The following is a 23,282-nucleotide window of genomic DNA, read 5'->3' as shown; positions in this document are numbered from 1 at the left end:
GATGCAGGTGGGAGGTAATTGTGATAGGTCAGTGGGGAGAGTGGAGTGGATAGGTGGGAAGGAAGATGTACAGGTAGGACAGGTCAAGAGGGTGGTGCCGAGTTGGAGGGTTGGATCTGGGATGAGGTGGTGGGAGGGGAGATTTAGAAACTGAAGTCAGTGTTGATGTTGTGCGGTTGTCAGGCCCTGAGGCGGAAGGTGAAGAGTTCTTCCTCCAGTTGGTGGGTGGCTTTGATTTGGTGGTGGAAGAGGCCCAGGATTTACGTGTCCTTGGGGGAGTGGGAGGGGGAAGTTGAACTGGATGGCCACAGGGCAGAGCTCAGCATAGATTATAAGAGCAGGGAGGGTTGAAAAGGTTCAGAGGGGATCTGTTTGAGGTGTACATAATTAATGGAGGGTGGGCACAGACATAAGTATTGGCTCATAAAACCCTACAGTGCGGAGGCAGGCCATTGGTCCATTGAGTCTACACTGATCCTCTGAACAGCATCCCAACCAGACAGATGGATAGAAAGATCAATAACAAAGGGCATACTTTTAGGGAGGTTTGGAATAGATTCAAGGAAAAACGTTTTCCCGCAAAGGGTGATGGGGGTCTGGAATGTACTGCCTGGGAGGATAAGTTGAGGCAGGAAACCTCAGAACCTTAAAAAAAAATACACTGATGAGTGTTTGAACATAACATTCAAAGCTGTGGGTCAATTGTAGATTTACAGTAGCTTTTGTTTACAAAGAGTTGATGGGCCGAATTACCTGTTCTACATTGTAGAACTCTATGATTCTAATAGAAATATCCAGCACAGGAACAAGCTGTTCAGCCCACGATGTGCCGAAAATGACATCAAATTAAACTAATCCCTTGTCTGTCTGTCGTTGGTCCACATCCCTCCACTCCCTTATCGAAAAGTCCCTTAAACGACCCTAATGCATCAGCCTCTACCTCCACCCCGCAGTACGTTCCACACTCCTACCACTCGGTGTTAAAAAAGTTGCCCCTCACATCTCCCTCCCCCACCCCAGATTAAATGCATGTCCCCTAGTATTAGACGTTTCAAATCGAGAAAGAAGATTCTAACCGTGAAACCCTATCCATGCATCTCATGATTTTATAGCCATCTACCAAGTCTCCCTTCAGCCTCTGCAGCTCCAGAGTCTGTCCTGATAGCTCATACCCTCTAATCCAGGCAACATCCTGGTAAACCTCTTCTGCACCCTCTCTAAAGCCTCCATTATCCTTCCTGTAATGTGGCGACCAAATTTGAACATAATACTTAACCAAGTCTCATAAACCTGCAACATGACATCTTGAGTCTTGTATTCAATTCCCCGACCAGTAAAGGCAAGCATGCCATACACCTTTTTTACCATCCAATCCACATGCTTGGCCACATTCACAGAGCTAGGGACGTGAACCCCAAGATCCCTCTGTACATCAATACTGTTCAGGGCCCTGCCATTAGCATCAATACTTTTCTTTGACATTTGATCTCTCAAAGTGCAGCACCTTACACGTACCCAGATTAAACTCAATCTGCCATTTCTCCACTGATATTTGCAACTGATCTATGTCCTGCTGTATCTTGTGACGACTTTCAACAACTCCACTGATCTCTGTATCATCTGCAAACTGACTAACCCACCCACCTACAGTTTCATCCAAGTCATTTTTTCGAAATCACAAACCGCTGAGGTCCCAGTACAGATCCCTGTGGAACACCACTAGTCACGGACCTCCAGCCTGAAAAACACCCTTCCACCACTACCCTCTGTCTCCTATGGGCAAAGCCAACTCTGAATCCACGTGGCCGAGCCATTGTGAATCCCACACATCTTAATCTTCTGAATGAGCCTACCATGAGGGAACTTGTCAAAAGCCTTACTAAAACCCATGCAGACAATATCCACTGTTCTGCCCTCATTGATTACTTTTGTCACATAGGGCAGTAGAGCTGTACAGCATGGAAACAGACCCTCCAGTCCAACTGGCCCATGCCAACCAGACATCCTAAATTATCTAGTCCCATTTGCTAGCATTTGGACCACATCCCTCTAAACCCTCAGTATTCATATACCCATCTAGATGCCTCTTAAATGCTGTAATTGTACCAGCCTCCACCATATCCTCTGACAGCTCATTCCATACACGTACCACCCTCTGCGTGAAAACATTGCCCCTTAGGTCTCTTTTATATCTTTCCCCTCTCACCTTAAACTTATGACCTCTAGCTTTGGGTGCCCTCAGGGAAAAGACCTTGTCTATTCATCCTACCCATGATTCTATAAACCTCGCTCAGATCACCCCATAGCCTCCAATGCTCCAGGGAAAATTCCTCAAAAAACTCAATCCGGTTAGTAAGACTTGACTTGCCTTGTACAAAGCCATGCTGACTGCCCCTAAATTGGCCACACTTTTCCAAATGTGTGTAAATCCTATCCCTAAGAATTCTCTCTTATAGCTTCCCAACCACAATGTGAGACTCACCGGTCCATAGTTTCCTGGATTATCCCCATTTCCCTTCTTGAAAGAGGCTGCTCATCAGTCTTCTGGGACCTCTCTAGTGGCGAATGAGGATTTAAAGACCTTGGTCAAGGCCCAGCAATCTCCTCTCTCAGCTCTCTCAATAACCTGGGGTAGGTACTATCAGGCCTTGGGAACTTATCCACCTTCATGTTCTTCTTGCAGCAATGTTTAATGCTCATCTTACAGGTCTGCTTTCTTCAAGGATATTCAATTCTGTTTATTCATTCATGGGTTGTGGGCATCGCCGGCTAGGCATTTAGTGCCCATCCCTGGTTGCTCGAGAAGGTGATGGTAAACTGCCTCCTTGAACTGCTGCAGTCCATGTGCTGCAGGTAGACCCACAATCCTGTTCGAGAGGATTTTGACCCAGCGACGATGAAGGAATTGTGGTATATTTACAAGTCAGAATAATGTGTGGCTTGGAGAGGAACTTAACAGATGGCAGTTTTCCCATGTATTTGCTGCCCTTGCCCCAAATGGTAGAAGACATGGGTTTGGGAGGTGCTGTCTAAGGAGCCTTGGTGAGTTGTTGCAGTCCATCTTGCAGAGGCACACATTGTGTTAATAGTGGAGGGAGTGAATGTTTAAGGTGAAGCATAGAATAAGGATCAAAGGGACAGCTTTGTCCTGGATGGTGTCGAGCTTCTCGAGTGTTGTTTGAGCTGTATTCATTCAGGAAAGTGGGGAGTAGTCCATCACACTCCTGACTTGTGCCTTGTAGATGCCGGGCAGGCTTTGGGGAGTCAGAAGTTGAGTTACTCACTGCAGGATTCCTAGCATCTGTTCTGCTCTTCTACAGACAGTATTTATGGAGTGGGTCCAGTTGGGTTTCTGGTCAATGGTGACCCTAGGATCTTGATAATGCGAGATTCAGCAATGGTAATTCCATTGAATGTCAAGGGTTGATGGTTAGATTGTCCTTTGCTGGAGATGATCATTGCCCGGCACTTGTGTGGTGTGACTGCTACTTGCCACTTGTCAGGAGTGTGCTGCTGGAAAAGGATCTGTTTTGGGACCATTGCTGTTTGTCATTTTTATAAATGACCTGGAGGAGGGGCTAGAAGGTTGGGTGAGCAAGTTTATGGATGATATGAAAGCCGGTGGAGTTGTTGACAGTGAGGAAGGATGTGGCAGGTTACAGCGGGACATAGATAAGCTGCAGAGCTGGGCAGAAATGTGGCAAATGGAGTTCAATGGAGGTACGTGTGAAGTGATTCACTTTGGTAAGAGTACCAAGAAGATGGAGTACTGGGCTAATGGTCGGATACTTGGTAGTGTGGATGAGCAGAGGGATCTTGGTGTCCATGTACACAGATCTCTGAAAGTTGCCACCCAGGTAAATAGTGCTGTGAAGAAGGCATATGGTGTACTGGCTTTTATTGGTAGAGGAATTGAGTTCCGGAGTCCTGAGGTCATGTTGCAGTTGTATAAGACTATGGTGCAGCCGCATCTGGAGTATTGTGTGCAGTTTTGGTCGCCATACTATAGGAAGGATGTGGAGGCACTGGAACGGGTGCAGAGGAGGTTTACCAGGATGTTGCCTGGTATGGTAGGAAGATCATATGAGGAAAGGCTGAGGCACTTGGGGCTGTTTTCATTGGAGAAAAGAAGGTTTGGGGTGACTTGATAGAGGTGTACAAGATGATTAGGGGTTTAGATAGGGTTGACAACGAGAACCTTTTTCCACGTATGGAGTCAGCTATAACGAGGGGGCATAGCTTTAAATTAAGGGGTGGTAGGTATAGGACAGATGTTAGGGGTAGATTCTTTACTCAGTGAGTCGTGAGTTCATGGAATGCCCTGCCAGTAGCAGTGGTAGACTCTCCCTCTTTATGGGCATTTAAACGGGTATTGGATAGGCATATGGAGGATAGTGGGCTAGTGTAGGTTAGGTGGGCTTGGATCGGCGCAACATCGAGGGCCGAAGGGCCTTACTGCGTTGTATTTTTCTATGTTCTATGTTCTAAAAGCACAGCAGGTCAGGCAGCATCTGAGGAGCAGGAGAATCAACGTTTCAGGCCAGAGCCCTTCATCAAGAACGCTTTCTGATGAAAGGCTCTGACCCAAAATGTGGACTCTCCTACTCCTTGGATACTACCTGACCTGCTGTGCTTTTCCAGGAACACACTCTCGACTCTGATCTCCAGCATCTGCAGACCTCACTTCCTCCTTGCTACTTGTCAGCCCAAATATTCAGGACTTCCTGCAATTGGACATGGACTGCTTCAGTATCTGAGGAGTCGTGAATGGTGCTGAACATTGTTCAATGATCACCACTTCTGACATTATGTTGGAGGAAAGGTCATTGATGAAGCAGCTGATGATGATTGGGCCTACGACATTACCCTGAGGAATCCCTGCAGAAATGTCCTGGAACTGAGACAGCTGACCTCCAACAATGTCAGCCACCTTCATTTGGGCCAGCCATGACTCCAAGTAACATTTATCCTTGATTTCAATTGGCGTCTTGATGCTGCACTCGGTTGAATGCGGCCTTGATGTCAAGGAATGTCACTCCCATCCCACCTTTGGAATTTACCTTTTGTCCATTTTTGAATCAAGGCTGTAATGAGGTCAGGAGCTGAGGGGTCCTGGCAGAACTCAAGCTGGGTGTCGCCACCAAGTGCTACTTGATAACACTGTCGACAACCCCTTCCATCAGTTTACTGTTAATCGAGAGAAGACTGATGGTGCAATGGGCAGGTAGGTTCTGGAGTTCTGAATGCTGTCAGGACCTGTAGACTTTGCAGTAGATGGTGAGGGAACCAAAATGAAGGCGAAACGTACTTGACCTCATCCTTCCCAATCTGGCAGCAGGAGATGCACCTGTCCATGACAGTATCAGTATGAATGACCACCTTGTGCCTTCACAGTGAGAATAACCTCCATTGAATGCTTCAGCCTTCGCTTTTGCATGGATGTGCTGGGGTGCCCCATTGTTGAGGATGGAGACATTTTTGGAGCCTCCTCCAGGGAGTTGTTTAATTGTCTATTCATGACTGGACATAGCAGGCTGCAGAGTTTAGTTCTGATCCACTGATTGTGGGATTGCTTAGCTCTGTCTCTCACTTGTTGCTTATGCTGTGTGACGTGCAAGTAGTCCTATTTGGTAGCTTCACCAGGTTAATATCTCATCTTCAGGTATACCTGGTGCTGCTCCTGGCATGCCCTCCTGCATTGAGGGGATGATATACCGGACCATGATTTTACAGACTGTGCTGGAGCTGTTGATGGCCTACAGTGCCTCATGGATGCCCAGTGTTGAGGTACTCAATCTGTTTGAAGTCTGCACAGTGATAGTGCCACACAACATGATGAAGGGTATTCTCAAAGTAACAGTCGGACTTCATCCCCACAAAGACTTGTGGGTGGTCATTCCAACCGATACTGTCTGGGACAGATGTATCTACAGCAGCAAATTGGTAAGGATGACGTCAATAAGTGTCTGCCTCTTGTTGGTTCTTCATCATTAACCTTTAGGGCTCAACCAGCTAGGTCAGTAGATGTGCCACAAGGCACACTTGGTGATAGACACTGATGCACCCAACCTAGAGTACCAATGGTTGGAGACACTGTATCCAGATACTGCAAAAACTATGGGCCCTGACAATATTGCAGCAACAGTACTAAAGACTTGTGCTCCAGAACTTGCTGCTCCCCAGCCAAGCTGTTCCAGTACAGTTATCACACTGGCATCTACTCGACAATGTGGAAAATTGCCCAGGTATGTCCTGTACATAAAAAGCAGGAACAAATCCAACCCGGCCAATTACCGTCCCCATCAGTCTCCTCTCGATCATCAGGAAAGTGATGGAAGGGGTCACCAACAGGGCTATCAAGCAGCACCTGCTCAGCAATAACCTGCTCAGTGACGCCCAGTTTGGGTCCCACCAGGGTCACTCAGCTCCTGACCTCATTACAGTCTTGGGTCAAACATGGACAAAAGAGCTGAACTCCAGAGGGGAGGGGAGAGGGACAGCCCTTGACATCAAGGCTGCATTCGGCCGAGTGTGGCATCAAGAACCCCTGGCAAACCTGGAATCAGTGGGTATCAGGGGGCAATCTCTCCACTGGTTGGAGTCATACCTGGCACATAGGAAGATGGTTGTGGTTGTTGGAGGTCAGACATCTCAGCTCCGGGACATCTCTGCAGGAGTCCCTCAGGGTAGTGTCCTCGGCCCAACCATCTTCAGCTGCTTCATCAATGACCTTCCCTCCATCATAAGCTCAGAAGTGGGGGATGTTTGCTGATGATTGCACAGTGTTCAGCACCATTCGCCACTCCTCAGTTACTGAAGCAGTCTGTGTCCAAATGCAACAAGATCTGGACAATATCCCGGATTGGGCTGACAAGTGGGCGGCACGGTGGCACAGTGGTTAGCACTGCTGCCTCACAGCGCCTGAGACCCGGGTTCAATTCCCGACTCAGGCAACTGTCTGTGTGGAGTTTGCACGTTCTCCCCGTGTCTGCGTGGGTTTCCTCCGGGTGCTCCGGTTTCCTCCCACAGTCCAAACGTGTGAGTCAGGTGAATTGGCCATGCTAAATTGCCCGTAGTGTTAGGTAAGGGGTAAATGTAGGGGAATGGGTGGGTTGCGCTTCGGCGGGTCGGTGTGGACTTGTTGGGCCGAAGGGCCTGTTTCCACACTGTAAGTAATCTAATCTAATCTAATCAAGTGGCAAGTAACATTTACATCACACAAATACCAGGCTATGACCATCACCGCCAAAAGACAAGCTAACCACCGCCCCCTTGACATTCAGTGGTGTTACCATCACTGAAGCCCCCACTATCAACATCCTGAGGGCTATTACTGATCAGAAACTCAGCTCACCACATAAACACAGTGACTACAAGAGCAGGACAGAGGCTAGGAATACTGCGGTGAGTAACTCAACTCCTGACTCCCAAAGCCTGTCCATCATCTACAATACACAAGTCAGGAGTGTGATGGAACACTCCCCACTTGCCCGAATGGGGGCAGCTCCAACAACACTCAAGAAGCTCGACACCATCCAGGACAAAGTAGCCCGTGTGATTGGCACCACATTCACAGGCATCCACTCCCTCCCCCACTAACGCTCAGTGGCAGCAGTGTGTACCATCTACAAGATGCACTGCAGAAATTCACCGAATATCCTCTGGTAACACCTTCTAAACCCACAAGCACTTCCACCTAGAAGGACAAGGGTAGCAGATAAATGGGAACCCTACCGCCGTCAAGAAAGGAACAAAGAAAATTACAGCACAGGAACAGGCCCTTTGGCACTCCAAGCTTGCGCGATCCAGATCCTCTATCTAAACCTGTTACCTATTTTCTAAGGATCTGTATCCCTCTGCTCCCTGCCCATTCATGTATCTGCCTCGATACGTCTTAAATGACACTATCGTACCCACCTCTACCACCATCCCTGGCAACATGTCCCAGCCACCCTCCTCAAGTTCCCCTTCCAAGCCACTCACCATTCTGACTTGGAAACATATCGCTGTTCCTTCACTGTTGCTGAGTCAAAACCCTGGAATTCCTTCCCTAATGTCATTGTGGGTCAACCCACAGTAGGTGGACTGCAGTAGTTCAAAATGACAGCTCACCACCACCTTCTCAAGGGATGGGCAATAAATGCTGGCCCAGCCAGCAACGCCCACATCCCACAAAATGAATGAACAAATAAAAAATGAATTTTGTGCCCTTGGCATGCTTAATGCATCCAAGATGTGAGGATGATGCAGGAGTAATTGTTTATCAGCAAGGGGGTAAGACATAGTAATCAGCAGGATTACGAGCAAGGTTACCACAGCAATGATGTTCCCTTGCCCATGTTTGACCTGATACCATTGGGGTCCTTGGTGTACACAGCCAACGCTGAGGACTCTCAGAGGAGCTCCCCCCTGACTGTAAGTACTGCTGTGCTGGCAACTCTGTTGTGCTTGGCCTGTCAGTGGTACTGGACATGTCCAGAGATGGTGGCAGTGGTGTTCCTGGGACATAAGCCATCTTCATGGAATCCTATCTCTCATATAATGTCAGGTTACTGAATGACTAGTCTGTGAGGCAGCTCTTCCAATTTTAGCACTAGCACCCAGATGTTAGTAAGGAGGACCTTGCAGGATCGACAGGACTATGTTTGCCAATGTTTTCAGTGCCTTAGTGATGTCAGTTGGTTCATCAAGTTTCATTCCTTTTATCAGGCTTTGCCACGGTTGAATCAACTTGCTTGGTCATTTCAGAGGGCAGTTTAAGAGTCAACTATATTTCTTTGGGTCTGGAGTCACATGGAGCCAGACCGGATGGTAGATTTTCTTTCCCTGTAAGATACTGGTGAGCCAGATGGTTTTTTTTAAAAACAGCAATTGGCCAGATTGCCTACATCAGAAAACCTAAAATGTTGCATGGTGAGGTCTAGTCAGTGCTTGTGCAGACTCCATTTGTACATAACAGCAAGATCTCACAGTTGACACTCGAACAAATACCACATGAATCTTGTTTCAGTGATGTTATTTGAAAGATAATATTGACCAGGGCACTGGGAAGGATTTACCATCTTCTTTGACAAAATTAATGTCACGGAGATGTTCATGCCCACCTGAGGGCCACGCAGGGACTCAGTTTTATCATTCCTCAAAAAGATGGCCCTCCCTCGCGGCTGCACTAGAGAGTCAGTTTAGCTGTCCTGCTCAAGTCTCTAAAGTGAGCTTTGAATCTACATTCTTCTAAGAGTGCTACCAACTGAGCCACACTTAACACTTCACTCCGTTCTGTGAATAAGTTATTCTGCACCTTGAATAACGTTCCAAGTCTAGGCAAGATTTTCTTGCTTCTGCAAGATCAGAATGCAAGTTTGACCACTGGGCAATTACTCCCTCACCTCCATGCTGAAATTTTCTCTTATTTCATTGTAATCTTGCTGTGCTGATCTCCCACATTTGCATCCTATTCCTACTTACTCTTGGACCACCAAACTCTGGGTTCTTGCAATCTGCAGGCTTTTAAAAGGAAAAGGTAAAAAGTTACCTTAGTCCTACCAGACCATAGGGCTACTTTTCCTTCAGAGACACGGCTGGGAATATTCAACCTAAAGGTCACCACGCCTCATGTGAGGGGAGATACTTTAACATCTCCTGTGACATCAGTTAATCAGAACTTGTTGCTTGACCGCATGTCTTTTCCTCCTACACTGTGACCTATTACATTCAGAGTCCCTCCTAATTAAAAAGCCAAAAAAATCTCAGCTCATTCTGTTCCCTTCAAGTGGTCCTGCTATCTGAGAGCTAGCCCAGGATAAGAAGGGGAAAATCTTTCTGCACATGATATGAGGTACCTAACCCACCCAAACTCTCTTAACGTTCATCGAGACGACCAGAGCAGAACCATTTCCCATGTGATGCTTTACTGTGGTTCGCTCATCATGGGTGGCATGGGAAGTAATCCCAAAGGAGCTGAGGCAACAGTCAAACCCGCCCCTTGTTGCATCTTGCTCCCTGTTGGCACTCCAGAACACAACGTTGTGTGCGCAAGGGCTCGACATTAACCTCACCAAGCTCTTGTTCAGCCAATAATGTACAATGAAAGGAGCCAAGGTGAAAAAGATGACTTGATAGAAAGGCTCAAAATACGAGTGCGTTAAGTTTGAAGTCATGGGTCTTCATTCACAAGTCCCAGTACTGCTAAGCAACTCTAATATGTCAGCAACACAATTGCGCTCCAACTTATTCCTATCCAGTCAGCTAGGCACAATATTCCACAGAAGCAGCAGAAAGAACAGAGTGCAGGAAACAGCAAATGGAGGACAGGAGAAGTACTTCCATACCGTTACTTTCTTTCCATCATATTCTTGCTCCATTTCCTCTCCGTCATCCTCTTCATCCTCATCATTAAAATACATGATGTTCCTCACACGTCTCTGTTTGGGCTTCACTTCTGCAGCATCAACACAGTCATCACTGTCAGCTGTAGAAAGAAACGGATGTCAATCAGGACAACATACTTTGAGGGAAAGATATGGGCAAACTATAACGGAAACAGTAAATCAGGAATAGTTGAGCTCCATCGAACTGAAACTAATTTAGTTAACAACTGAGGAATATGAAACCAAATCTACAGATGACAGGCAATTCGATGTAGGAGTAGTTCATGTGTACCTCCTGGTTCTTCACAAGATGTTTCCTTCAAATTTTAGACATTGATTAATTCAGTCAAAAACATTGCATTCAAAAGTTGCAGTCCATTCACTGCCTATTGGATTTCCTTTTTCTTGGAATAGATAAAATGATCCAGTTCCTATGAGGAATGTGCCCATATTGTTTCATAACTTGTGCTTGAAAGGGAAAGTGACCCCTTTGGTTTGGTCATGACCTCTATATTTGAAAGAACCATGGGAAACCCATCAAACATCCACAGCCTCCCAGAGTGGATCTTGCTCAGCACTTGGACACTGCTCCTCCGGTCACTAACGCCACTGAGGCAGAGGGTCAGCTTGTTGTATTTGTCAGTGTGCAGGTGATGAAATGGATTGCTGCTAACAGACACTAGGATACATTCAATTTGGTGGCCAAATTACAGGTACAGATTGAACAGGCAGAAAGGGTGGCACGGTGGCACAGTGGTTAACACTGCTGCCTCACAGCACCAGAGATCCTGGGTTCAATTCCCGCCTCAGGCGACTGACTGTGTGGAGTTTGCACGTTCTCCCCGTGTCTGCGTGGGTTTCCTCCGGGTGCTCCGGTTTCCTCCCACAGTCCAAAAGATGTGCGGGTCAGGTGAATTGGCCATGCTAAATTGCCCGTAGTGTTAGGTAAGGGGTATATTTAGGGGTATGGGTGGGTTGTGCTTTGGCGGGTCGGTGTGGACTTGTTGGGCCGAAGGGCCTGTTTCCACACTGTAGGGAGTCTAATCTAAAGGGCATAGATTACCACCAGGAAGGGTGGAATTAGCAGGGAGTGCAGGTGTCCCCTGTGGCCATCCCTCTTTCTAATAGATGTACCATTTTCAATACTGTTGGGGGGAGTGACTGTGCAGGGGAAAACAGTGGCAGATAACTTCAGGGTAACTACAGGTAAGTCTGCAGGACAAGGTGGGAGGAAGGCGGCAGGGATATAGTGGTAGGGGATTTAATTGTAAGGGGAACAGCTAGGTGTTTCGGCAGCCGCAGAAGAGACTCCAGGATGGTACTTAGTCTCCCTGCTAGGGGAGTCAGGGATGTCACTTGTTCGGCTGCACGGCATTCTGAAGAGGGAGGACAAACAGACAGGGATTGTGGAGGACATATTGGCACCAGTGACATAGGTAAGAAAGGGGACAAAAATAGAGAGTGCGAGAGAAATATTTCTTATTACTCTGTCAAATTGTGTCTCATCCGGACAGGAAAAGATGAGAGGTCCTGGAAGCAGAATGTAGACAGCTTGGAAGTAGATTAAAGGACAGAACCCAAAAGGCAGTAATCTCTGGATTATGTTCAGTGTCAAGTCTGAGTTTGTGTATGGATAGGAGGCTAGTCCAGATGAATGCATGGCTGGACAGATGATGCAGAAGGAAGGTCTTTAGATTTAGAATTAGAATTCGAGTTAGAGTTAGAATCCCTACAGTGTGAAAACAGGTCCTTTGGCCCAATGAGTTCACACTGACCCTCTGAGCAGTAACCCACCCAGACCCATTCCCCTACACTATATTTGCCCCTGTTTAATGCACCTAACCTACTCATCCCTGTACACCATGGGCAATTTAAGCATGGCCAACTCCCCTGACCTGCACGTGTTTGGACTGTGGGGGGAAACCAGAGCACCCGGAGGAAACCCACACAGACATGGGGAGAACGTGCAAACACCACACAGACAATGACCCAAGGTTGAAATTGAACCCAGCGCTGAGGCAGCAGTGCTCACCAGTGAGCCACCCTGCCAGCCCAATTTCTGGGACATTGGGACCATTTTTGGGAGGATGGGACTTATAAAAGGCAGACAGGTTGCACTTGGACTGGAATGAGACTAGCATCCACGCAGGAAGGTATACTAATGCTTGACGAGAATTTCAATTAATTTGGTCGGGGCTGAGGTCCAGCAGGGGAAGATGAATGGCTATAATTAGACGTGTCAGCAAGTGAGTCAGGAAAGCATGGCTTTGATGGTGTCTATTTTCATGCTAAGAGTCTAATCAACAAGGTGGATGAGCTGAGAGTGCAACGGCTACAATGTCATTGCTGTCGCAGAGACATGACTGAGGGGAGGGGGTGGGGGAGTGGGGGTGGGGGTGCGGGGAAGTGAAGAGGAACTGGTAGCTCAATATTCCAGGATACAGGGTGTTCAGGTGAGACCAGGAAGGAGGTAAAAGAGGAGAAGGTGTCGCAATATTGATCAGTGAATTTATTACAGCAGGAAGGAGGGATAACATCTTAGAAGGTTCCTCAAACGAAGCTGTATGGGAGAGCTTCAAAACCCAAGGGAGAGCAATCACATTGCTGGAGGTGTACTGCAGGTCCCTTAACAGTCTGAGAGAAATAGAACAGCAGATACAGAATCAGCCTACCAAGTCTGTCCTGCCAAAAATACACTACTACCTACACTCGTCTCACTTTCATGCTCTAGGCGATAGCCTTGAATTTTTGGACACCTCAAGTGCTCATCCAAATACGTTTGAAAGGGTGTGAGGTTTCCTGCCTCAAGTACCCTCCCAGGCAGCACATTCCACACCCCATACCCTCTAAATGAAAAGGCTTTTCCTCAAACCTCTTCCTGCCTTCCACTTTAAAATTATTCCCCCTTCAACTGAAGTTGCCTTTTCCCTGTCACATGGACACCTTGCCCATGCCCTTCATAATCTTATACGCCTCTATCAGTTTCCCCCTCCACCTTCTGTGCTCCAAAGGAAAACAACCCAAACTTCTCCGGTCTCTCTTCATCACTGAAACGCTCAATCTCTGGTAACGTCCTCTGCACCCCCTGCAGTGCAATCACATCCGTATAGTGTGGTGACCAATCTGCACACAGTACTCCAGCTGTGGCATAACCATAACTTTGTACAGCTTCAACATAACGTTTTTGCTCATAATCTATGCCATAACTGATAAATGCAAGCATCCTTTATGCTTTAACCGCCCCATTAACCTGTCCTGCCATCTCCAGGGATCTGTGGACAAGCACTCCAAAGATTCCAATGTTCCTGAGCTTCCTAATGTCATGTTATTCATTGAGTACTCCTTTGTCCTTTTACTCCTTCCAAAGTGCATCGCTTCACATTTATAAAGTGTAAATTCCATCTGACCGATCCGTCTATATTCTCCTGTAACCTAAGAGTACAGGGGCAGGATGATCCAATAAAGAAACCTGAATATCAAGGGACAGACAGCATTGGACAATGAGAAAAAGAGAGGCCTCTGACAGATACTGAGTGCTCAAAACAGCAGAAGCCCAGATAGGGTAGACAATGTACAAGAGGGAATTTAAAAAGGAAATCAAGAAAGCAAAAAAAGAGTCATAAAAGAATAGTGGCAGGTAGAACAAAATAAAATCTTAAACCATTTTGCAAGTAGCTTAAGAACAAAAAGATAACTAGGGAAAGAGTAGGGCCCATTAAGTGGTAATTTGTTCGTGGAGCCAGAGGATGTAGGTTGGGTTCCAAAAGAATACTTTGGGTTGGTGTCCATGAGTGAAAGGGACAATGTGGTAATAGGAATGAGGGAGAAGTACTATGAGGTAATTTAAGGAGTCAGCATAGACAGAGAGGAGGTTCCGAGTAGTCCGACAGGCTTAAAAGGTACAGAAAGTTCCAGGGCCAGATCAAACGTATTCCAAATTGTTGAATGAGGCAAGGGGAGAAATAACATTGGCAAAAATTTGTAATTCTTCTCTGACCGAAGGAGAGGTGGAAGATGACTGGAGAATTGCCAAGTGGTAACGCTATTCAAGAAGGGAGCAAGAGATAAATCAGGAACTAATCTACATGCCAGCCAGCCTAACCTGAGAAGCAATCCTGAGGGACAGAATGAATCTGCATTTGGAGAGGCAGAGATTAATCAAGAACAGTCAGCATGGTTTTGTTAAGGGGGGGTCATGCCTGATTAGCTTGATTGAATTTTTTTGAAGAAATAACCAAGTATGGATATGGGTGGCACAGTGGTTAGCACTGCTGCCTCACAGCGCCAGAGACCCGGGTTCAATTCCCGCCTCAAGCGACTGTCTGTGTGGAGTTTGCACATTCTCCCTGTGGCTGCGTGGGTTTCCTCTTATAGTCCAAAAAAAGTGCAGGTTAGGTGAATTGGCCATGCCAAATTGCCTGTAGTGTTAGGTAAAGGGGTAAATGAGCAATGAAAGCTGGCCCAGCCAGTGATGCCTACATCCTTTGAATGAAGTTTAAAAAAAAGGACAATGTAGTTGATGCAGTTTACTTGGACTTCAGCCAGGGTTTTGATAAGGTCCCACATGACAGACTGATAGCAAAGCTAAGAGGCCATGTCATCCAAGGGAATGTGGCAAATTGGATGTGGAATCGGCTGAGTGACAGGAAGCAGTGGGTGATGGTTGAGGAGTGTTTTCTTTTGACTGGAAACCTTTGTCCAGTGGGTTCTGCAGGGATCAGTGCTGGGGCCATTGCTGTTTGTGGTTCATTTAAACAATTTAGACTTGAATGTAGGAGGATTGAATTCACAGATGATGCAAAAATTGTGAGCTGGTAAACAATGAGGAGGACATCCTTAGATTAAAGGAGGATACAGGGAGGCTAGTCAGATGAGCTGAACAGTAGCAAATTGAATTCAATCTGGATAAGTGTGAAGTGATACACTTGGATAAGACAAACAGGCGACAGGATACATGACGAATTGTAGAGCACCAAGGATCACAGGGACGTTGGTGTGCATGTCCTCTACTCCCTTAAGGTAGATAAAGTGGTTGGGAAAGCACAAAGAACACTTGCCTTTATTAGTTGAGGCATAGAGTTTAGGATCAGGACGATGATGTTAGAACTGTAGAAAACATTGGTGAGGCTGCAGCTAGAGAAATATGTGCTTTTCTGGAATTCCCATTGTAGGAGTAGATGTGATTGCAGTGGAGAGGGTGCACAGGAGATTTACCGGGATGGTGCCTGGGCTGAGAGGTTTCAGAATGAAGAGAGACTGGCTCGACCAGGGGTGTTTTCCTTAGAGCAGAGGAGATTGAGAGGGACATCATTAAGGTGTATAAAATTATGAGGGGCATAGACAGGGTAGACAGGAAGGAACTTTCCCTTTGACGGAGGGATCAATGGCCAGGGGCATAAATTTAAGGTAAAGGACAGAAGGTTTAGAGGAGATATGAAGAAAACCTTTTTTACCCAGAGTGTGGTGGGAATCTGGAACTTGCTGCCTGTAAAGGTGGTAGAGGTAGAAGCCCTCATAAAATTAAAGAAGCGTTTAGATGTACATGTGTTGCCAAGGCATACAAGACTATCGGCCAAGTGCTGGAAAATGGAATAGTTAGGTGGTTGCTTTTGATCAGTGCAGGCTGGATGGACTGAAGGGCCTTTTTCAGTGCTGTTGACATCTATGACTCTAATATCCTGGGATGCATCTCATCAGGTCCAGGGGATTTATTGGTCTTTAACTCCATTAGTTCAATAGCATCCCAGATGATCATCACAAAGTGATGATCATAACATGATAGATTTCTGAATAGTAATCTCTACTTTAAATAAAGTTAACATACCATTTGCCTTGCTAATTCCTTACCTTACCTGGACATGAACGTTATGATTCCTGTATAAGGATATTCAATTCCTTCAGATTGCAAACATTTCCCCAACTCTCAGCATTTATAATAATCTTCTGCTTTTTCATTTATCTGTCAGGCTTTGTTGCACCATATTCCATTCGCCATGTTTATGTCCACTCATCCAACCACTGTACATCCCCCTGCTGCCTCTTCACAACAACCAGGAGAAAGTGGGGACATGCAGCTGCTGGAGAGTCAGAGTCGAAAAGTGTGGTGCTGGAAAAGCACAGCAGGTCAGGTGGCATCTGAGGGGCAGGACCAACGTTGTGGCATAAACCCTTCACTCCTGAGGTTCACAGCCTCATTAGCAAGTGGCACAGGAAGTTATCCCAAGTTTACAATCCAAGAGGTCCTGCTTTTCAACTTCCTATTTAACTCTGAATCCCTTTGCAGGGAGGGGCTAAGGAACGGAGATTCCAATATCTCGGGCCAAGGCAATTGAAGGTAAGGCCAGTAACTGGGGAAGAACTTAAACCTTGGATGCTTAACAGTTTCTAAGGCTGAATAACAGTTGCCCGGGAGAGAGATGGAGGCAGTGGCTCAGTAACAGAAACAATTATAACCTAAAGGAAAAAAAACTAATTGATGAAACAGCAAAGGATCAATGAAAATGTAGTTGCGCTTAGCCATTTTGCATTTCTTTGCGCAGCCGCTAATATGCATCATTTCTCACAGAACACAGCTTGCATGGAATACTTCGGCTGTTGCACTCCTTAGTGGGAATGTTGCTGAGGACACTGCCCAGAGATTCTCCTGCATTGATGTCTTAGGGCTGAAATGTTTGGACTCCAACAACTGCAGCCATCTTTCTACGTGTCAGGTATGACTCCAAGCAATGGAGAATTTTTCCTCGGATTCCCATTGAGTCCAGCTTTGCTAAGGCTCTTTGGTGCCACACCCAATCGCACCTCAACTCTGGAACTCCGCTCTTTTGGTTACGTTTGAACCAAAGCTGTAATGAAGTCACGAGTTGAGTAATCTGGTGGAACCCAAACTGAGCGTCAGTGAGCCAGTACCAATTGCTGACACTGTCAATGACTCCATCACTTTGTTTAAGATTGAGAGTAGATGGAGGGTGGTAAATAGACACCTGCAAAAACCCTGTCTGGTCAAAGTAAATGGTTGCAAGTAGTCTTCAATGAAGAAAGAGTGGTGGAGAAGTTTAGAAAAAGATTTCCAGGGCTTAATTTCTAGACAGCTTATTGCACAGCTGCCAGTGGCGCAGTGATTAAAATTTGAGCTACCTACGATGTGGAGTAAGACATATTAATCGACAGTGATGGAGGAGTCTGGAACTTTGGCTACAGGGTATACTTTTAAGAGTATGATCATTTCAGGCTGCTGCTCCACTAGGCTGTAGGATAACTCAGTCAGCTTTAGCATTTGTCCTCATATCAGTGGAGAGGACCTGCAGGATCAACTCAGGTGGGAGTGACTTTACCACATTCTAATTCAATTCTTCAAGGCATGTGGTTTTTTTTTAATCTTCACCTTTTTTGGTACTGGTTTGACATAATGCAATCAATTATTCAGTCAGTTCAGAACACAGTTAACACACAACCGTTTTGATGCCGAATCTGGGTAAGAACAGCATGTTTCCTTCCCCAAGACATTAGGACACCAGTGAGTTTATGCCGATCTAACAGCTTTCTGACAATGTTTGCTGATACTCGCTTTGCATTCCAAGTTTATTCCATTTTTCATCCAAACACTTTATTCAAAAAAATAATGTTATGATGATGTGCCATCGAGAATATTAATTTATAATAATTGACTGGACATCTATATGAATCTTGAACCTTTGAAAATACTAATGTCCAATGCGAATCTCACTGTATACGGCAGTATCAATGTTACATTTCTAAAGAGCAGACTGGTTGGATGGAGACCGTTTCAGACATTACAGCACTTTCAGATAGAAAGTGGTCACACCACACAGTTTGTGGGTGCAAAAAACATTCTTAAACACAACCAGAGAGAAACTGCCACAGGGCCAACAATCTCTGCCCTGTCTGAAACTCTCTTTAACGCAGCTTAAAGGAGAAGTCTTAATCTACACCACTGTCTCCAGGAAAAGACATTTAACCAACCTTTCCAGGAGCAAATCCCAATAGCTTGTGTGAAAATTGACTTTATCTGAAGACCAGAATTTGAAGAGTCCATAATAATTTTTTTTTGTCCACAAATCTGTGGACAATCTGGCCGATGTACAAAGACACTCTTCACATTGTTTTTAGGTTTGGAAGAGAAAGGTAGTGAGAGAGAGAGTTAGGTAACGAGAGAGAGGCGGGCAGAGAGAGGCGGGGCGGGGAGAGAGAGAACGTGTGTGCGTGCATGTGAGACAGTGTGTGTAAGAGTGTGCGCACATGCGTACATGTGAGTACACTTATTGTAGGCCAGGGGAGGGGGAGGACAAGGAAAGGAATTCATCTCCCACCCTAACTAGGTTGGAACAACAGGAAAGATCATCTCAGCAGGGCTTTTGGACAGAATCTGAAACTTGATGATGTCGTCAGAGCAGAGCTGAACACATGAAGGAAAAAAGTCTGACGGTGGTGAATATTCCTCAACTTACCTAAAATGTTTTGGTCACTATACTAGATAATGGACAGTTGGAAGTGCTGCACTGATAGGAAATAGGACAACTGATTGCCAAGTTATATTGAGAAATTCAAGTGTGACCCAATGGTGAGAGTCAACTGTTGACATTTGTAATACTGAGAAAGCCCTTGGAAAATGTTTATCTTAACAAAGAAGAGCAAATAGGGAGCATGAACAAGGACTTGTGCAAACAGGAATAAGGAGAATCGTAAGCTCCCTAGTATTGCATACATAGATTAAAGGAAAGAGGTTAACCAGGGAATGGGTAGGGCCCATGAGGAACCAAGGTGACAATCTGTGTGTGTGAAGCTGCAGGATAATGGAAGGGTGTTAAATGAATACTTCTTTTCTGTCTAGGAGAACCTAGGTATGGAATTCAGGAAAAAGGACTGTGAGGGACTTACATAGTTGGACACAGGAAATGGGGAGGGATTGGAAGCTCTGTTGGGCTCATAAATGGACAAATTCCCTCCCCTGGATGAATTGCATCCCAGGCTGATGTGGAGGCAAGGCACAAATTTATAATTCCTCTCGGGCTGTGGGGGAAATGTCAGAGGACTGGAAGATGGCTACTGTGGTTCCACTTTTCAAGAAAGGTGGTAAAGATGAACCAGGAAATTACAAACCTGTGAGTCTCACCCTCCCGTGGTAGGGAAACTACTGAAAATGCTCAAGGAAAGAATTAATATCCACTTGGAAAGGCATGGGCTAATTAGGGATCATCAGCATGGCTTTGTCAGAGGGAGGTGATGCTGAACAAATATGTTAGAATTTTACAAAAATGTGATCAAGTGTGTGGATGAGGGATTTAAGTTGATGTAGTTTATATGGATTTTAGCAAAGCCTTTGACAAGGTCCCACATGGGAGACTGATTGAGAAGGTTAAAGCCCATGGGATTCTGGGAAACTTGTCGAGAGATCAGAAATTGGCTTAATAATAGGACACAAAGGGTAGCGGTAGAAGGCTATCTGAGTGATGGAGGCCAGTGTTCACAAGAATCAGTACTGAGACCCTTATTGTTTGTTATATACATAAGTGATATAGATGAAAATGCGGGGGAATTTAAAGCAAGATTGCAAATGACACCAAGACTGGTTAATTATAATAGAGTGGCTAATAATGAAGAAGATGGTTTTAGGAAGATATAAATGGGTTGGACATAGAGCATGAAAATAGATATTTTGGTCCAACTCGGCCATGCTGACCAGGTTTCTCAAACTACGTTTCCCATTTGGCTGCATTTGGTTCATATCCCTCCAAACCTTTCTTATGAGATAAGAGCTTTCAAAAGTCGATCGGCATAGACCGTTGACAGGTAAAGGGAGTTCTGATAAGTGGGAGGCTTTCAAAATATGATAACGAGAGTTCAGAATCTCACTCCTGTTAGAGTGAAATGTATGGATGGTACGATGAAGGAACAATGGGTGAATAAAGATATTGAAGCGCTAGTCAAGAATAAAAAAGAATCATACATTAGATATAGACAACTGGGATCAAATGAATCTCTTCATAGAATCATAACCCCCTACCATGTGGAAGTTCACACCGAACCTCCAAAGAGCATCCCATCCAGACCCAGCCCTCTACCCTTTCCCAGTAACCCTAAACTAGAGAAGTGGATAAATCTCTGGAACATGACCGAGTGCATCCCAGGATGTTGTGTGAAGTGAGGGATGAAATTGCAGGCCGCTTGCAGAGACATTTGTATTATCTATAACTAGAGGTGGGGTGTCAGATGACTGAGAGTGGCTAATAGAACGTAGAACAGCACAGCACAGTATTGTTTGGCCTTCGATGTTGGGCTGACCTTTTATCTTACTCTAAAGATCAGACTAACCTACATCAGACTAACCCCCTTGCTTCCCTCCAAGGCCCCAAGGGATCCTTCCATATCCGTCACAAATTCACCTGCACCTCCACACACATCATTTACTGCATCTGCTGCACCCGATGTGGCCTCCTCTATATTGGGGAGACAGGCCGGCTACTTGCTCAATGTTTTAGAGAACACCTCTGGGACACCCGGACCAACCAACCCAACCACCCCGTGGCTCAACACTTCAACTCCCCCTCTTACTCCACCAAGGACATGCAGGTCCTTGGACTCCTCCATCGCTAGACCATGGCAACACGACGGCTGGAGGAAGAGCGTCTCATCTTCCGCCTAGGAACCCTGCAACCACAAGGGATGAACTCAGATTTCTTCACCCCCACCTTGTCTCAGTCAAATCCCTCAAACACAGCACCGCCTTCCTAACCTGCCATTTTCTTCCTGACATCCCCGCCCCCACCTCCACTCCGACCTATCACCCTCACCTTGACCTCCTTCCACCTATCGCATTTCCAACACCCCTCCCCCAAGTCCCTCCTCCCTACCTTTTATCTTAGCCTGCTGGACACACTTTCCTCATTCCTGATGAAGGGCTTGTGCCCGAAACGTCGATTCTCCTGCTCCTTGGATGCTGCCTGACCTGCTGCACTTTTCCAGCAACACATTTTCAGCTCTAACCTACATACCCTACATTTTACTATCATCCATGTGCCTTTCCAAGACTTGCTTAATATGTCCCTCATGTACCTGACACTACTCCCACTGCTGGCAGTGCATTCTATGCACCCACCACTCTCTGTGTAAAGAACCTATCTCCAACATCTTCCCAAACTCTTCCGCCAATCACCTTAAAATTGTGAACCCTCATGATAGCCATTTCCATCCTGGGTAAAAGTCTCTGGCTATCCACTCTATCGATGCCTCTCATTACCTTGTACACCTCGATCAAGTCATCTCTCACCTTTCCTCTCTCCAATGAGAAAAGCCCAAGGTCTCTCAACCTTTCTACATGAGACAAGCCCTCCAGTCCAGGCAGCATCCTGGTAAATCTCCTCTGCACCCTCTTCCACATCCTTCCTATAATGAGGCGACCAAAACTGAGCACAATATTCCAAGTGTGGTCTAACCAGTGCTCTACAGAGCTGCAGCATAACCTCACGGCTCTTAAACTCTATCCCCCGCTAATGAAAGCCAACACACCACACGCCTTCTTAACAACCCTATCAACCTGTGTGGCAACTTTGAGGGATCTATGGATGCTGACCCCAAGATCCTGCTGTTCATCCACACTGCCAAGAATCCTGCCTTTAACCCAGTAATCGCCATTCAAATTCCACCTTCCAAAGTGAATCACTTCAGACTTTACCAAGCTTAACTCCATCTGCCACCTCTCAGCCCAGTTCTGCATCCTGTCAATGTCCCACTGCAACTTGCAACAGCCTTGCACATTATCCACAACTCCGCCAACCTTTGTGTCATCAGCAAATTTACGAACTCACCCTTCCACTTCCTCATCCAAGTCATTTATAATAATCACAAAGAGCAGAAGTCCCAGAACAGATCCCTACAGAACACCACTGGTCACCGAGCTCCAGGCTGAATACTTTCCATCTGCTACCATCTTCTGTCTTCTATGGGCCAGCCAGTTCTGAATCCAGACAGCCAGATTTCCCTACATCCCATGCCTTCTCCTTACTTTGTAAGTGAGCCTACCATAAGGAAGCTTATCAAACATTTTGGTAAAACGTATACACCACATCCATTGCCCTACCTTCATCAATGTGTTTTGTCACACCCTCAAAGAATTCAGCAAGGCTTGTGAGGCATGACCATCCCCTCACAAAGCCATGCTGACTATCTCGAATCAAGCTGTGCTTTTCCAAATAATCATAAATCCTGTCCCTCAGAATCCTCTCCAATAATTTGCCCACCACTGATGTAAGACTGACTGGTTTGTAATTTCCAGGGTCTTCCCTATTTCCTTTCTTGAAAAGGGAATAACATTTACCACTCTCCAATCATCTGGTTTGTCACCAGTGGACAGTGAGGATGCAAAGATCATCGCCAAAGGCGCAGCGATCTCTTCCTTTGCTTCCTGTAGTAACCTTGGGTGTATCCCGTCTGGCCCAGGGGACTTATCAATCCTTATGTTTTAAAACATTTCCAGCACATCGTCCTTCTTAACATTAACCCGTTCAAACGTATCAGCCTGTTTCATGCTGTCCTCAGAAATGTCAAGGTCCCTCTTACTAGTGAACACTGAAGCAAAATATTCATCAAGGACTCTCTCCTACCTCCTCTGACTCCAAGCACAAGTTCCCTTCACCATCCCTGATCACTCTACCCTCACTCTGGCCATCCTCTTGTTCTTCACTTTAAGTGAAGAACCCTTTGGGGTTTTTCTCAATCCGGTCAGGGTTTTCTCATGCCCCCTTGCAGCTCTCCTAAGTCCATTATTCAGTTCCTTCCTGGCTACACTGTAACCCTTGAAAGCCCTGCCTGATCCTTGTTTCCTCAAACTTAAGGAAGCTTCCTTCTTCCTCTCCCACATCCCTGGTCATCCATGGTTCCTTCACCTTACCATCCCGTCCT

General features: G+C 46.0%; 1 protein-coding gene and 1 pseudogene across 3 annotated transcripts in view; both read right to left on the bottom strand.

Moving 5' to 3' along the window:
• LOC132805846 (protein strawberry notch homolog 1-like) overlaps positions 1-8,515 on the bottom strand; it is a 14,552-nt pseudogene extending 6,037 nt beyond the window's left edge.
• Positions 1-23,282, bottom strand: part of spryd3 (SPRY domain containing 3) — a 343,156-nt gene that overhangs the window by 15,319 nt on the left and 304,555 nt on the right. For all 3 annotated transcript variants that reach the window (XM_060820956.1, XM_060820955.1, XM_060820957.1), the window contains one exon: positions 10,329-10,468. In XM_060820956.1, coding sequence (XP_060676939.1) covers positions 10,329-10,468 — 140 coding nt within the window. The remainder of the gene's footprint in view (positions 1-10,328; positions 10,469-23,282) is intronic.

Source organism: Hemiscyllium ocellatum, chromosome X (genome assembly GCF_020745735.1).
Source record: "Hemiscyllium ocellatum isolate sHemOce1 chromosome X, sHemOce1.pat.X.cur, whole genome shotgun sequence".
Lineage (NCBI taxonomy): Eukaryota > Metazoa > Chordata > Chondrichthyes > Orectolobiformes > Hemiscylliidae > Hemiscyllium > Hemiscyllium ocellatum.
The sequence above is the reverse complement of the archived record's forward strand: the minus strand, read 5'-3'. Positions and strand labels throughout refer to the sequence as shown.